The 16,445-nt window shown below is 41.5% G+C and overlaps 1 protein-coding gene across 1 annotated transcript in view; it reads left to right on the forward strand.

Moving 5' to 3' along the window:
- LOC122940391 overlaps nucleotides 1–16,445 on the forward strand; it is a 1,778,572-nt gene that overhangs the window by 789,620 nt on the left and 972,507 nt on the right. The window contains exon 9 of the mRNA XM_044297042.1: nucleotides 6,490–7,000. Within this exon, the coding sequence (XP_044152977.1) occupies nucleotides 6,490–7,000 (511 nt within the window). The remainder of the gene's footprint in view (nucleotides 1–6,489; nucleotides 7,001–16,445) is intronic.

Genomic DNA, 16,445 nt, shown 5'->3' on the forward strand with positions numbered 1-16,445 from the left:
AGTACCTCATAATCTTCCACCCACTCTTTACCCCTGCCCTCCTTGTCGGTCTGCAGACTTCAAAAAGTTGCAGCAGTTGGCACCTGTGTTTTGTCATCATCAGAAACGTGCTACGATGGTCCTCCCTTGTACTCATCCTAAAATATAAGTGGTTGGGCATCGGTGCACTCAATCTCTTCCTCTTCTGGGGCAGGGTTATGTGGATGGCCCTGGGAAACCCTGCTAACAGAGTCATCAAAAAGCAGAAGAGACTTCTGCATGACTTGGGGCTCAGACTGCTTGGCTGATTTGCAAGGGGGTGAGGTGAAAGACTGATGGACATCGGCTGCAGGTGCCACCTCTGATCTTTCAGCAGGAGACTAGGTGGGAGATAATGTGAAGGAACTGGAGGCACTGTCAGTCACCCAATCTACTATCGCTTGTACTTGTTCAGGCCTCACCTTTCGTAGAGCTGCATTTGACCCTACCAAATAACGCTGAAGGTTCTGTTGCCTACTCGCACTTGAGGAAGGTGTTTCACTTGTGCGTGTAGCTGGCACAGATCGACCACGTCCTCTCCCTGTAACAGGAGCTCCACCAGCAGCTCCACGACCAGGGCCAAGTCCCTTATTTGATGCTCTCCTCATTCTTTGCGTTCACCCGCCAAACTAACGGTTTATGTCAGGCGACAATGTAACCACCAATAGTCAACGATTAAGTTCACTGACAGTAAGGCAGTGCCGGTGTCATAAAGATAAATATTTCTTGAGGTCACACAACAGTGTGACAGGCGAATTTTATATAATTACTTCATGGTCACAAAAAATGTGAATTTGTCAACCAACAATGTAACAGCAGTATTGACTGGTTGTATTGGACTGTCAGAAATCCAGCAAAGGCCTTAAATGTAGTATCTTGCCCAAAATGGGTGTTTTTTTTAAACCGGAATATAACAGCGGTATTTAACGCTTGTATTGGACTGTCGCAAAGGCCGCAAATGTATTATGTTGCACAAAATGAGTGTTTGTTTTTTAATACAGGAATATAACAGCAGTAGCTAACGCTTGTATTGGACTCACAGAATGATTCACTATATTATTTTGCCTTCCCCTGGCACATATGCAGTGCAGGTGCACTTATAAAATGGGTATATGTTGCCCACTGATCTAAAAAAACAGGGTTAAATTATAGTCCCTGGCACATATGCTCTGCTGGTGCACCGAACTTGCACAAAATGGCCGCCGACACCCACCTAACTAACAGACGGATAAAAGTTATTTTGCTGGCTGTAATGTCTCTCATTAACAGATTTGCCCAACTATCAGGCTTAACAATCAATTGGCATAAGTCTGCACTAATGCTTATAGATGGTCAGCCAAGATCACAGGTGATACTAGATAAAATATCCCATGTGTAGAAGAGTTCAAATATCTGGGTAATAAAATATCACCTAGAATTAAAGATTTTGAGGAATTAAATCTTACCCCACTGTTAATGAACTTTCGTTATACAGGCAAGGCTTGGTGCAAATTATCAGTAGTGGGTAGAACGAACCTACTCAAGATGGATTTGATGCCGCAGCTTTTGTACATTCTACACAATACCCCGGTCTGGCTGCCAAGGGACAGGTTCAAAAGGATTGACTCGATATTTAGGGACATACAGTTGCAAGAAAAAGTATGTGAACCCTTTGGAATGATATGGATTTCTGCACAAATTGGTCATAAAATGTGATCTGATCTTCTGAAGTCACAACAATAGACAATCACAGTCTGCTTAAACTAATAACACACAAAGAATTAAATGTTACCATGTTTTTATTGAACACACCATGTAAACAAAAAGTATGTGAACCCTTTGATTTATTAACTGGTTGAACCTCCTTTGGCAGCAATAACTTCAACCAAACGTTTCCTGTAGTTACAGATCAGACGTGCACAACGGTCAGGAGTAATTCTTCACCATTCCTCTTTACAGAACTGTTTCAGTTCAGCAATATTCTTGGGATGTCTGGTGTGAATCACTTTCTTGAGGTCATGCCACAGCATCTCAATCGGGTTGAGGTCAGGACTCTGACTGAGCTTCAGCTGGTGGACAGATGGCCTTAAGTTCTCCTGCAAAATGTCTTGATAAACTTGGGAATTACTTTTTTCCTTTGATGATAGCAATCCGTCCAGCCCTGACACAGCAAAGCAACCCCAAACCATGATGCCCCCACCACCATTCTTCACAGTTGGGATGAGGTTTTGATTTTGGTGTTCTGTGCTTCTTTTTCTCCACATAAAGTGTTGTGTGTTTCTTCCAAACAACTCAACTTTGGTTTTATCTGTCCACAGAATATTTTGGCAGTACTGCTGTGGAACATCCAGGTGCTCTTGTGAAAACTGTAAACGTGCAGCAATATTTTTTGGGACAGCAGTGGCTTCCTCTGTGGTATCCTCCCATGAAATCCATTCTTGTTTAGGGTTTTACATATCGTAGATTTGCTTACAGGGATGTTAGTATATGCCAGAGTCTTTTGTAAGTCTTTAGCTGACACTCTAGGATTGTTCTTCACCTCATTGAGCAGTCTGTGCTGTTCTCTTGCAGTCATCTTTACAGGACGGCCTCTCCTAGGGAGAGTAGCAGCAGTGCTGAACTTTCTCCATTTATAGACAATTTGTCTTATCGTGGACTGATGAACAGCAAGGCTTTTGGAGATACTTTTATAACCCTTTCCAGCTTTATGCAAGTCAACAATTCTTAATCGTAGGTCTTCTGAGAGCTCTTTTGTGTGAGGCATCATTCACATCAGGCAATGCTTCTTGTGAAAAGCAAACCCAGAACTGGTGTGTGTTTTTTTTTTTTTTATAGGGCAGGGCAGCTGTAACCAACACCTCCAATCTCATCTCATTGATTGGCCTTCAGTTGGCTGACACTTCACTCCAATTAGCTCTTGGAGATGTCATTAGTCTAGGGGTTCACATACTTTTTCCACCTGCACTGTGAATGTTTACATGGTGTGTTCAATAAAACCATGATAACATTTAATTCTTTGTGTGTTATTAGTTTAAGCAGACTGTGTGATTGTCTATTGTTGTGACTTAAATGAAGATCAGATCACATTTTATGACCAATTTGTGCAGAAATCCATATCATTCCAAAGGGTTCACATACCTTTTCTTGCAACTGTAATATGGCGAGGGGACAGGCTAGAATGAACCTCGAGACACTACAATACTATAAAACGGAGGGAGGCCTAGCAGTTCCTAATCCCTGGGTGTACTACCTTGCAGCTCAAGGCAGGCATTTCAAAGGATGGCTAGAATTAGAAACCTCAGACATGACTGGTCAGATATATAGAAACCACCTGAAAGGTAGAGACCTAATGATGCTAATGGAGGGTCTGGAAGTGAAAACAGTGCGATCCGAAATTCCTATAAGACACACAATGCATTCAGTGTGGCAAAAGATTCAACAGTTGAGAGGAATCACTGGAATCACAGATTATACCCCAATATGGCCAAATCCAGTATTACCTGAGTTCAAATAATTGTCAGGATTTGATGAGTGGAAGGTCAGAGGGGTGATAAGAATGGGTCACCTCCTGGAGGGTGGAGTGTTCAGATCCTTCACCAGTATTCAAGGAATATATGGCATCCCTCACAGGCGCTTTTATCAATATCTGCGATTGCGTCCTGCATATAATACGATGATTAAGAATGGTAGCGTAATGGCACAAAGAGACGCAGCGTTGCATCCGATTGTTTCGGGAGAGGAAAGAAGGGGATGATATCTCTAACATATCGATTGATACTAGATAAATACCTAGAATCTCACTCACTGACTAGAATGCGTAAATGGGAGACAGATGTGGTTGAACTCACGAAAGAGCAATGGGCTAATATATTAGAGGCGGTGCCTGAGTCATCTTTGAGTGAAAGTGGAAAGCTTTCGCAATTATTTATTATCCATAGAGTGTACAAGACGCCAGTGTTTTTACACCAAATTGGTCACAGATTAGATGCCAAGTGTCATCGGTGTGATATGGAACCTGCAGACTTGATACACATGCTATGGAAATGCACGGTCCTGACTGTATACTGGAGAGAGGTGACTGCTATCATACAAAAAGCCTACTCAGTAAATATTCCGGAAGAACCCGAAAGTGTGTATCTTAGACTATGTATTGGAATTGGGTACTGAACACGTGTTCACACTGGCTATAGGCAGGCTACTGTATGTGGCTAGGAAGCTGATAGCTCAGCACTGGATACGGGCTGAGCCTCCCACAATCGGGGAGTTTAGGTGCAAAGTCAACACTATGATTGTATATGAAAAGGCCATTTTCCAGAAAAGAGGCTGTCCCAGCAAGTTTGAGAAATTATGGGAACCTTGGCAAGCACAAATGTGCATGGGTGCTAACTCAGGTAGAAGAAGCAGCTGATGCCGGAATGGAGGGTTGGGCGGTGGGGGGGGGGGGGGGGGGTTGGAGAAGGGGGTAATTAAGAGTTTAAATAAGTATACATGACAGTTAACAACTAAGATACTATAAGACTCATGTTAATTCTTAACCAATGTTGCAAATCAATTTTATTGTATAATGTATTCTGTACATTTCTGTTGTACTCTCTTTTGTAATCAATAAAAAAATTATTTGATTAAAAAAAAATGATTTGTTCCTTTTTCTGAAATGTATTTCAACAAATTGGTTCCTCTCTAGTGATATACTTTTCATAATCTTTGGATGGTGTGTACAGTCCCCTATGGGGGACTTTATGTTTACTGCAGGGATTGGTAATTAAATAAAAAGCAAATAAAAGTCATCTAAATCAGTGTTTCCCAACCAGTGTGCCTCCAGGCTGTCCGGGCGTGCTGGGAGTTGTAGTTTTGCAACAGCTGGAGGCACACTGGTTGGGATCTAAATCATCCTCAAATAATGGCCGTTAAAAATGAATGCAAAACGTCCAGACGACCAAGAAAGGGATGCAAAAAATGGTTGAAAAATGGCTATGAAAAACGTGTCCGTTTTTATGGCCTTTTTTTCACGTGTGTAGCCTTAAGAGGTCATACAAAAAAGTCTCACCACTGAACACCAGATATTTCCTACCTGTCTGTGAATAAAGACCCCAAGATATCCTGACCCAGGTGACTAACGCTGCATATTATCAATAGTAATTCTATCTACAGGAAAAAAACATGTTGAGGAGCTCCCCAATGGTCAGTGACAGGACTGTGCTTCCTACTGTCCATTCTACTCTCCTCCCTCCGAGTCCAGGCCTCATTTCCTGGCCCAGGCCTCATTCCCGGCCTGCACTCTCCCCAGCAGCAGGTGTGATACAGTGATGTCATTGTACCTGCTGGGCTGAGAGGGAGAGCGCACAGACCTGAGATAATCCCTCGGCCTGTGTGCTCTCCTCAGCTCAGCAGGAGAGATGATGTCATCACATCACGTCTGCTGCTGGGAAGAGCATGATGTGCTCGGTATTACTTTAACTTTATTCACAGTACAGGAGCTTAACTGATGGGACAGTACTACTGCAGGGGGCGCACAAAGGGGGCATAACTACTGTGTGGACACATCCAGGGGACATTCTACTGAGTGGGGGCACTTAGGGCCCTTGCAGACGAGTGTTGGTCACCCTGTGAGCCCACAGCGCAGCACCTGCCCTGAACTCCCAGTGCTGTTTGGGGTCACTTAGCATTTTATTGATTTATGATGCTATGACACCCTTATAGTTCTGGAATGTATTTGATAAACACTATCATAATGCTGCCAGTGTTATGCAATACATTCCAAAACTGTAAGGGTTACATAGCATCATAAATCAATATAATGCTATGCAACCCCATCAGTGCGGGGAGGTTAGGCCAGAAGCTGAGCTGCGGACTCGCAGTGTGACCAACGCTCGTCTGCAAGGGCCCTTAGGGAGCATCAGTTATGTGGGGCACTAAGGGGGAATTCCACTGTGAAAGGGACACTGAGGGGAAATAACTAGTGTGTGGGGCACTTAGGACATTCAGCGCTAGGAAATGTTTTATTTATAAATGACTGATTGGGAGGGTGTTGCATGGAAGTTGATCAAAGTGGAGGCCAACCTGGCCTAGTTATGCTCCTCGGTCTACTATTAGATTGTGGTCTGTTTGGCCACCACAGTTTTAGACAATTCATACTTGAATTTTATGCCATGTCTTGTTCTTTATGTGGATTTTATTTTTTATATGGAAACCTTATAAAATTTCAATGCAATTAAATAGTATATTATTCATCAATAATAAAATGTGTTTTATTCTTGGCAGATGACTGTACCAGGAACTCACAGAAACATCTGATATCTTTTGATTTTGAAGTAGATGATTGTGGTATCACACGAGATACATTTGAAGAGCATGCCAATATCCAAGATATACCCTCATCCAATCACAGCAACAATGCATTATTTGATCCTTTTAAACAGGTCCGATCTTCTGATTCATCACAGACTGAAACACGAAATAAAAGTCACAGAAGAAGTGCTAAACATCAAACAGCTCACGTAAAAGAGAAGCCATTTTCATGTTCAGAATGTGGGAAATGTTTTAAACGTAAATCAGATCTTGTTATACATCAGAGAATTCACACAGGAGAGAAGCCATTTTCATGCTCAGAATGTGGGAAATGTTTTAACCATAAATCTCATCTTGTTATACATGAGAGAAGTCACACAGGAGAGAAGCCATTTTCTTGTTTAGAATGTGGGAAATGTTTTCACAATAAATCATATATTGTTACACATCAGAGAATTCACACAGGAGAGAAGCCATTTTCATGTTCAGAATGTGGGAAATGTTTTAACCGTAAATCACATCTTGTTACACATCAGAAAATTCACACAGGAGAGAAGCCATTTTTATGTTCAGAATGTGGGAAATGTTTTAAAAGTAAATCAGATCTTGTTATACATCAGAGAATTCACACAGGGGAGAAGCCATTTTTATGTTCAGAATGTGGAAAATGTTTTAACCATAAATCAGCTATTGTTAAACATCAAAAAACCCACATATAAGAGAAGCCATCTTCATGCTTAGCCTGTTTGTGACCTCCCTTATGTGTTTTTATGGTGGTCACCAACTGGCTTCATTATTTCAGATACTCCTTTTTACAGGGAGATAAAACAGCGCCTTGCTTTCAGTTACCAGAGGTAGCTGAGGGCTGCGAGCGATGATTGGGATCGCTGTGAGAGCTCCCCAAACAAACATCGTCTTCTGTATTAAAAGAATAATGGTAATCAAAGGACAGATCCAGTTAAAAGTTAAACAAATTTTTTTTTTTATATATATATATATATATAAAATATCCTCTAAACAAATGTTTGGTGAGAGAAAAAAAAACTGTATTCCACCCTGCCTGTGATCAGTATGGGGACCCTTCATTCCTGTAAAGCTGGAAATACAGGGGCCTATATGCAGGGTGGATTCGATTTAAATCAAACAGATTTAAATCACTAGTCAGTAAGGCTTGATTTAAATCATAGTTTTATACATAAAGATTCATATTTGGACAATTTTTCTGTTGTACTTAGGAAGGAGAAAAATGTGTTTCTTTGGTCATCTTCATCACAGCACATCTCATGATGTTGCCTCATTCGGGCCACCAGGCCTTGCATTTCTTTGTTGCAGTGTTTGCATTCATGCCTGCCTTACCGATAGGTAAAGGAACTTCATTAAAATATTGCCAAACTGGGTCTCTGTTACGGCCTGCTGCCATTATAGTTTTTTTCCTCCAAGGAAAGAATGTGATAAACCTCAGGTCATACACACAAAAAGATCCAAAGACTTGTCTGTGAAGGTTCTCATTTATCCAGGTCATGGTATATCTGTAAAGAATAAATCAAGGCAACTGGACGTACTGTAGATTTCTTTAAAAAGTTTCACTCGTTCTTCCAACGAGCTTTCTCAATTCTGAGTGACTGTACAAAAATTCGGGGAATTCAGTTACATATTTATTCCCAGAATGTTTGTACCGTCACTCAGAATTGAGAAAGCTCGTTGGAAGAACGATTGAAATGTATTCAAGAAATCTACAGTACGTCCAGTTGCCTTGATTTATTCTTTACAGATATTTACCTCCTTATAGAAACTGATTAAATTAGTTTGACATGACCGATCCCTCATGAAGCCATGCTGATATGGCGTTATTTGCTTATTTTCATTGAGGTACTCCAAGATAGCATCTCTCAGAAAACCTTCAAACTGTTTACCCACGACAGATGTTAAACTTACCTGACTATAGTTTCTGGGCTCTGTTTTGAACCCTTTTTGAATATTGGCACCACATTTGCTTTGTGCCAATCCTGTGGAACACCCCCTGTCATAATAGAGTCCTTAAATATCAGAAATAAGGGTCTGGCTTTGACATTACCTAATTCTCTTAGGATACAGTGGTGTATGCCATTTAGTCCCAGCATTTGTCTATTTTAATCTTTTTAAGACACTGCTGTACTTCTTTGTGGGTCAGAGAGGGCACTTTTAATAGGGAATTTACTTTTACATTCTGCATTTTATCTGACAGTTTATTTTCTTCAGTGAATACAGCGGAGAAGAAAATATTTAATAGCTTTCCTTTTTCCTCATCGCTCTCTGCAACTCTCGCCTCATTACTCTGTAAAGGGACTTCAGATTTATACTTTTTGCTATTTATACAAATTTTAGAACATTTTAGGGTTACTTTTACTCTTTTTGGCAATTAATCTCTCTGTCTCTAGTTTGGCTGCATTTATTTGTCTTTTACATATTTCATTTTTTTCCTTGTAGTTTTTTAATGCTTTCGCTCTACCCTCCTGTTTTAGTGATTTGAATGCTTTCTTTTTGTCATTTATTGCTTTCTTTACATTTCTATTTATCCACATTTGTTTTTGTTTTCTTGTTTCTTAACCTCTTATTCCCATGAGGTATGTACCTTTCACAATTAGATTTTCGGATGCTTTTAAAAATATCCCATTTTGTGGCTGTATTTTTATTGTTGAGGACTTTGTCCTAGTTAGTTAGGCCTATCGCCTCTCTTAGTTGGCAAAATCTAGCTTTTTTTAAGTTTAATATTTTTGTTCCTCCCTGAAGAAACACTCTTTTGAATGACAATTGGAAAGTTATTACTTTATGGTCACTATTTCTCAGGTATCCCCCAACCTGCACATCTGTTGTTCTGTCAGGTCTATTGGTTAATACGAAGTCCAGTATGTCCGTCCCTCTAGTCGGGTCCTGAACCAGTTGGGAAAGTTAATTGTCTTTAGTTATTGCCAAGAACCCGTTTCCTTTATGAGATGTACTCATTTTCCTAGAGAAATATCTTCTTAATCTGTACACCCTGACCAAAATGTACCTGTAGATAAACCCAACAAGTGGGGTCCCCGCCACCCCTGTAAGTCATGTGGTTCACTCATCTCACATTAATATACCAGTGGGGGAATCCTTGGTTATTTTCTTTTTTGTATGTCCCACCAGCTCTGGATTGTTTAGTTTTATAATTGAAGATGACATGATATAAAATATAATCATTGGATATGTTGCATTTGTGACCATTTTGAGTTAATAAATTTAAGTTAAGAGTTTGTGCGTTTACCCTGCTACTTCTAGAAGTAATGACGATAGCTGAGATGGGAAGGGGGGGGGGTAGTGATCCTTTACTGTTCTTGCAGATGGTTTTGGACGCTGACCCTTAATATATTCTGTCGGTGATTGCTTGTTTTGTGCACATAGTGGTTTCTATCTTGCCAGGCAGGGCTGTTATGCAGCACAAGCATCACTTGTCACATCTGGATGCCCCAGTTATAAAGAAATTTGCAAAATAAAAAAAATGTGTAACTGTCCCACCTGCCAAATGGATTTTAAAAGTATCAAAATATCATAAAATACAAATGAGAATAAAATAGAAAAACAGTCCACACCTGCCGAAACTGTCAACATAGTCGGCCTTTTCACTTGAAACAAAAAAATAATATGAAAATGACCAAAACAGGGAACCAATTTTAACCATTTATTATGGTGTCAATTTGCATATTAAAAGAATAAGCAAGTGGAGTTTCAAATAAAACCTCTATGTGACATGTAAAAACAATAGCAAAAATTTGGTGTGTTGCACAAGAAGTAAATCTGATGCTTGGACCATTAAATTGCCCCATGCTCTAAGTGACAATAATGCGTATGTCATTAAAGGGGTTTTCCAGTAATGTGATGTCGATGGCCTTTTGTCAGGATAGGCCATAAGTATAAGATTGGTGGGGGGATCTGACACCTGGCACCTCCACCAATCAGCTGGTCTACAGATCCATTCTATGCCTTAGACGGAGACCAATCTCTTCAGTTAAAGCAGCTCTGACATAACCAAATTCATCCACTACACCATGTTGGAAAAGTTTTAGAAATGTATATCATTTTAAGGGTTAACAAAGGGTCCGCTCCGTTCAATCAAATAGAACACAATGACAATATTAAATGTAGCTACGCAGTCATGCATGCCGCCCTTCCTTTCAATATCCTCATAAGTTCTAATTTGTTGAAGGTATAGGCTCCACTCACTTATCGAGGGTCGGGAGACAGAGCCCCAGTGTTTGATTAAGATAACTTTTGCCACCATCAGGCCTCTCATCCAGATCTGTCTGACCCGGAGTGGGGTTTCCATTTCTGGAACATAATATCCCAAAATCACTGTCATCATCCCCAGGTTATAAATCGTAGAAGACTCCTTTTGTAGGGTAATAAAGACCTGCTCCCAATACTTTTTTATTTTACTACAGTTCCAAAGCAAAATGGACATAATCCGCATTCACATATCCACATTTAGGGCACCAGCAATCCCGGCCTTTATTTTGGGGAAATTTCCCTTGCATTTTTGGCGTATAATACAATCGATGCAGGCTCTTAAATTGAATTAGTCTATGAGCATTGGAAACTGTAGCCTTTCTCACGTTCCTATAAATACTAGACCACTGTAGTGGAGAGCAATTCAACTTTTGCTCCCACTTACTTGGGCTTTTAAAAAGGTATTACAGTTGCCAGTGCAGTTCGGAGTTTAGCGTATAATCTAGATATCTTCACCTTCTCATCTTTCTGAGCATCACAATATAAAAAAAATAAGTTATCTCGTGGAAAAATGCAGCCTTTATTCCTAGAGGCCTTGTATGTATGTTTTAAGCGTGAATACATAAACAAATCTAATGGTGAACTATGGGTGAAACCAAATTCCCAAAACGATTTAAAATGACCTGAATAAAAAAGGTGACACACATTACTGACACCATTTCATAACCAATAACCAAAATCTGTAATTTTGAAGAATTCCATCAGCCCCCTGTTCTCCCACAGAGGGGTGAAGGCAAAAGGACAAGAAACTTTAAGAATCTCCTTAAGCTTGTTCCAAACCCTCTGTAGTGAGCAAGGGATCAGCAAAGCCTTCCTCATTCCCATATACCCAGTTTTTAAACATGCAAAAATATTCTCTATTGGTTTATCCATAACTTTAGTCAAATATCGTGGAAGTAAACTCCCTTTCAAGTGACAGCAACACTGAATCTGTGCACATAATATCCTTAAAAAAAAAGGGAGTGATAACCCACCATCTGACTCCGACAACCATAGGTATCTCTGCTTTATACGCACCCTCTTCCTTCCCCAGATTAGGTCATTAATAAGAGTCTTAAATCTATGAAAGAAGATGTCATCAATCCAAATCGGGGAAGCACACATTGGAAACAACACAATAGGCAAGATAATCATCTTAATCAATGCTATTCGATCTGTCTGTGCCAATATCAATTTCTGCCAAGCACTTATCTTGGACTTAACTTTATTCAAAACCGGGACCAAATTAAGCTCATAAAACCTATTTATGGGAACCCCAATCTTAACCCCCAAATAATCCAAGGTGTCGTTAGGGGCAAGAACACGGACTCCACTCCCTTCATCTACAGCCTTACGGTTCAGCGGGAGGAGCGATGACTTTGTCCAGTTGATCATATAGCCTGATAATTTACCATAATCCTCTATTGCCTCTATAACATAGGAAAGGATTTTCCATCCCTGATCCATGAACAGAATCACATCATTGGCATATAGGCTTATTTTATCGCTCACTCCCGCCACCCCGAAGCAGTCTATACGATTATCTAAACGGATGTTACAGGCCAGCGGTTCAATAAAAAGGGCAAAGAGAAGGGGAGATAAGGGGCATCCCTGTCTCATCCCTCGCCACATCATAACGGGGGGAGAACTGATACCATTGATATTGATACATGCAACCGGCTGTTCGTATAGCATTTGGGTAATTTCCATAAATAAATTCCCCAGACCAAATTGAGACATAGTAGCCCACAAAAAAGGCCACTCCATCCTGTCAAATGCCTTTGCGGCATCTAAAGACAGGATGGAGTGGTCTATACTGCCCCCAACAGAAAGGTTTAAATACACCCTATATAGACTCATCTGTATTTGCCGGCCCGGGAGAAAACCCGTTTGGTTGGGGTGTACCAGAGAGGCTATAACCCTCTTCAAATGGTTAGCCAAAATTTTAGCAAGTATCTTATAGTCCGTATTTAGGAGCGATATGGGTCTATATGACCCCATATCGGATGGATTTCTCCCTTTTTAACACCAGGATAATTGCCTCTCTAAATTATGGAGGTAAAGAGCCAAATGAACAGGATTCATTCAAGACCTGCAGAAGAATCGGAAGGAGCGATTTAGCATGGTACCTATACAATTCGAACGGCAATCCGTCTGGGCCAGGGGATGAATTATACTTTAGCGATGGAAGTATCGCTTGCAATTCTTCCAAAAGAATAGGGTGATCCAGCATCTCTCTATCCTGTACAGATAACTGGGGAAGATCCAATTGTTGAAGATATTGATCCATATCGCTACGACTAAACATAGAGTCCGACTTCTAGAGGGTAGAGTAATATTTCACAAATTCCTCCCTAATCTCCTCTGTGGACCTCACCCCATTTCCTTCAGCATTCCTAATTTCCCTTATACTGGTAGCCTCTCTCTGATTGGCCACCAATCGTGCAAGGAACTTGCCCGTTTTACCCGATTCACAAAAGCGATTTTGACCTTGGAAAAGGAGCTTATGTTGTGCTTTACTATACAAGAGTGTCTTAAGCTGTAAATTAGCCTCCTTTAACTGATTAATATATTGCTCCTTATGGCAGGCAATTAATGCGGTGCGTAGACTCCTTATTGACTCTGTCAGCTGTTGTTCCCTTCACCGCAATTCAAATCTAAAACTATTAATTTTATTAAAGTATAGGCCCCTTATATGGGCCTTCAGAGCATCCCACACATAATGTATATGTGTTGAGCCTACGTTAAAGCCCCCAAATTCCTGTATATCCTGGTCTAATCAGCACATCAAACCAGTGCGAGTTCAGTTTAAAGGTTCTGCCTGAAGCTGGGGCCTCCGCCTCTCTAAACACGATCAGGGCTGGGGAGTGATCTGAGATTCCATGAGGTTCATACTTCATTTTCAGAACCTGATGACTCAAATCGCTACTTGCAAAAGCCAGGTCAATACGGGACATTGACCCATATGACTGGCTAAAACAGGAGAAGATTTTCTTATTGCCATAGAGGTGGCGCCAGATATCAACCAGCGCCAGCTCCTGACAAATAATACTTAAAGGCGATCCAGTCTGACCGTGCCCAGAAGATGCGGAGAACCGATCCAACTCAGGGTCAGGAACTGCGTTGAAATCTCCTGCCACTAGTAATGCAAATTGATTTTTTGTAGCTATATATTTAGCTAATTGAGAGAAGATCGTTGCTTTGAATGGTGGAGGAATATAAATGAATGCCAATATCATCTCCTGCCCTTTCCAAAACCCATGAAGGAATACATATCTCCCTTCTTTATCAGTCATATTATCTACAAGTTGAAACTCCATCCCACGATAAATATACACGCTGACACCTCTTGCATACGAAGAGTAGCAAGCGTGATACTCAAAAGAAGCCCATTTCCTTTTCAGTGTATGGAGTCTATCTACTGTTGCATGGGTCTCTAGTAGAACCACAATAGCCGGCAAATGACGAACCACAAGATCGAACACCACCGTCCTCTTCACTCTGTCTCACAGCCCTCTCACATTCCAGAATAGAATATTACGTGGCATGACCTATATATAAGAGTAGATCCCAGTCCCCCATCTAGAAGAGAGACACGCATAGCTACAAAGCAAATGACGACAGCCAATCCCTCCTTTACACCGATTCCCCCAAAAAACCCTACTTGGTTGACAAGGCTTTTCACAATACCCATCAACCTCTTTCCTTCTTCCAAACCTCCCCCCTGCCATTGCCCCTCATTGGCCTCCCCTCTCGCCACCTTTTCATCCTATTTCATAGGTCCATCGAATCCAGCCATTGCACCAAATCCGCCTGTGTGGGAAAAAAACTGACAGAATCGTTGTGAACCACAATTTGGCAGGATATAAAATTGAATACTTAATCTTGGCTGCGATCAATCTTTTTTTCACGTCCACGAAAGATCTTCTTTTAATTTGGGTCTCTCGCGAGAAGTCGGGGAATATTGATATCAGATCGCCATCAAAGTGAGTATCTGTTACTTCTCTTTTACGTCTAAGAACCCAGTCTCGATCCTTTGAGCAAACAAATTTTGCCAGAATTGACCTAGGAGGAGCCCCTGGAGGAGTTTTTTTTTAAAGGGGATTCTGTGGGCCCTTTCCACACAGAAGGAAGATACGTCATAGTCTGGCCCCATAGTCTGGCCCATTTTTGGATGAAATTCAAAGGATTATTCTGTTCTACCCCTTCTGGGAACCCTACTAGCTGCAGGTTATATCTACGGGACCTATCCTCCAACTCTACCACTTTCTTTCTTAACCAAGAACGATCTTCATCTACTTCTTCTAATCTCTTTTTTAATACACCATTCTCTAGAGTGACAGCATTAACTCCAGTTTCCAATTCCTTCACCTTAAGTCTCAGCCTTGTCATTTCATCTCTTATTATTGTGACATCTTCTTGTACTACTGAAAGGGCAGAGGCCAATTCTGCGACTGAGGTATTAGTAGAATTTACTACTCCCAATATATCCTCAAGTTTTTTATTAATACTCTCAAAGTCTTCACTCTGAGGGGAACTGGTCACAATCCTCCTGATTTATGATACTTTGGCGGTATTTTTATAAAAAAAATTATAGATTACAGCTATAAGCACAGTTCAGAGACCTAAAAAAAAAAGAAAAAAGAGGAGAAGTGATCTTCAAGGCTGGCAATATAAGCTACAAGGCAATTTTCCAGTACTAATTCCACTACTAATCCAGGTCGAACTAAATCAATACCTCATTTAACTATAAGACCCAAACGGGTTTTTTCATGCATACATAGAGAAAATGCCCAGTAACCAATATTGCCAGATACATAAATATCCCACAGACTAAGAAGAAAAAAAACACAATAACCAATATTGCCAGATACATATAGGAGGAAAACATAAATGCTGGGTAGATATAAGATAAGAGCACACACATATATCCCCCCCCACTAGCAAGCAGAGCCACTATGTATCTGAATAACTTGTTGAGATAGGAGTTTATCGTGAAATCGTGTCAGTCATGTACGCTGAGTAGGGCAACAGGCTTCTTGCTGGGCGCACCCTTCCTGCTATCAAACAGAAGCCCCAAAAGTATGGCCTTTCCAGCCACACCACTGAATTGTCAGAGCCCCCAAATAACTGCCCCCCTAGCACCTGGTAATTTCCGAAGGGCAGGACCGTCCCAGCACAGACGGAAAAAGAGCCAAGACGACTGTCAGTCAAAGGGCATCATGGGGGACCTCAATGCAGCGAGGTTCATTCCTCCTACTTCACGGCGGCCACCTTCAAGTTCCACAGATGGCCACACAACAGACACCCCACGGGATTCAGGATTCGCAGCCAATCACTGCAGACCACCGAGATCTCCGAAAGGCTCCACAGACGTCCCAGGAGAAAGAAGAGAAAGCCCAGCAACACCACACGCCAGGAGCGCCGATCCGCTGCCGTCTCCTGTCACCACCCGGAGTTTAGTACAAGATTACAACTTTAACCTCTTCCCGGTACTTAAGGAACAAGGGGCCTGCTCAATGATTGGAACCTTGGGTCAATGCGTGGGCGTAGTCCAGTGACCCCCCCCCCCCCCCTTGTCGGGGACCGGCGCAAACCGCAGGTCAATTTCAGACCTGCAGTTTGCGGCTTTTACATGGTGCAGCGGGAGAGGGCGGCGGTGCCATCGGGTCCCCGTGGGGCTGTAGGGGGGACCCGAAGGCATGGAAGCCAGCGCGATGCCTACCTGAAGGCATCGGCGCTGCCTTTCTGTGACGAGCCTGTGAGATCCAGCCCCCTGGATCTCACAGGACAGAAGCTGTATGAGTAATACTTACTGTATTACTTATACAGTCAATGCATTCAAATACAGAAGTATTGGAATGCATTGTAAAGTATTAGACCCCCAAAAG

The sequence above is a fragment of the Bufo gargarizans genome, chromosome 6, assembly GCF_014858855.1.
Source record: "Bufo gargarizans isolate SCDJY-AF-19 chromosome 6, ASM1485885v1, whole genome shotgun sequence".
In the NCBI taxonomy this organism is placed as follows: domain Eukaryota; kingdom Metazoa; phylum Chordata; class Amphibia; order Anura; family Bufonidae; genus Bufo; species Bufo gargarizans.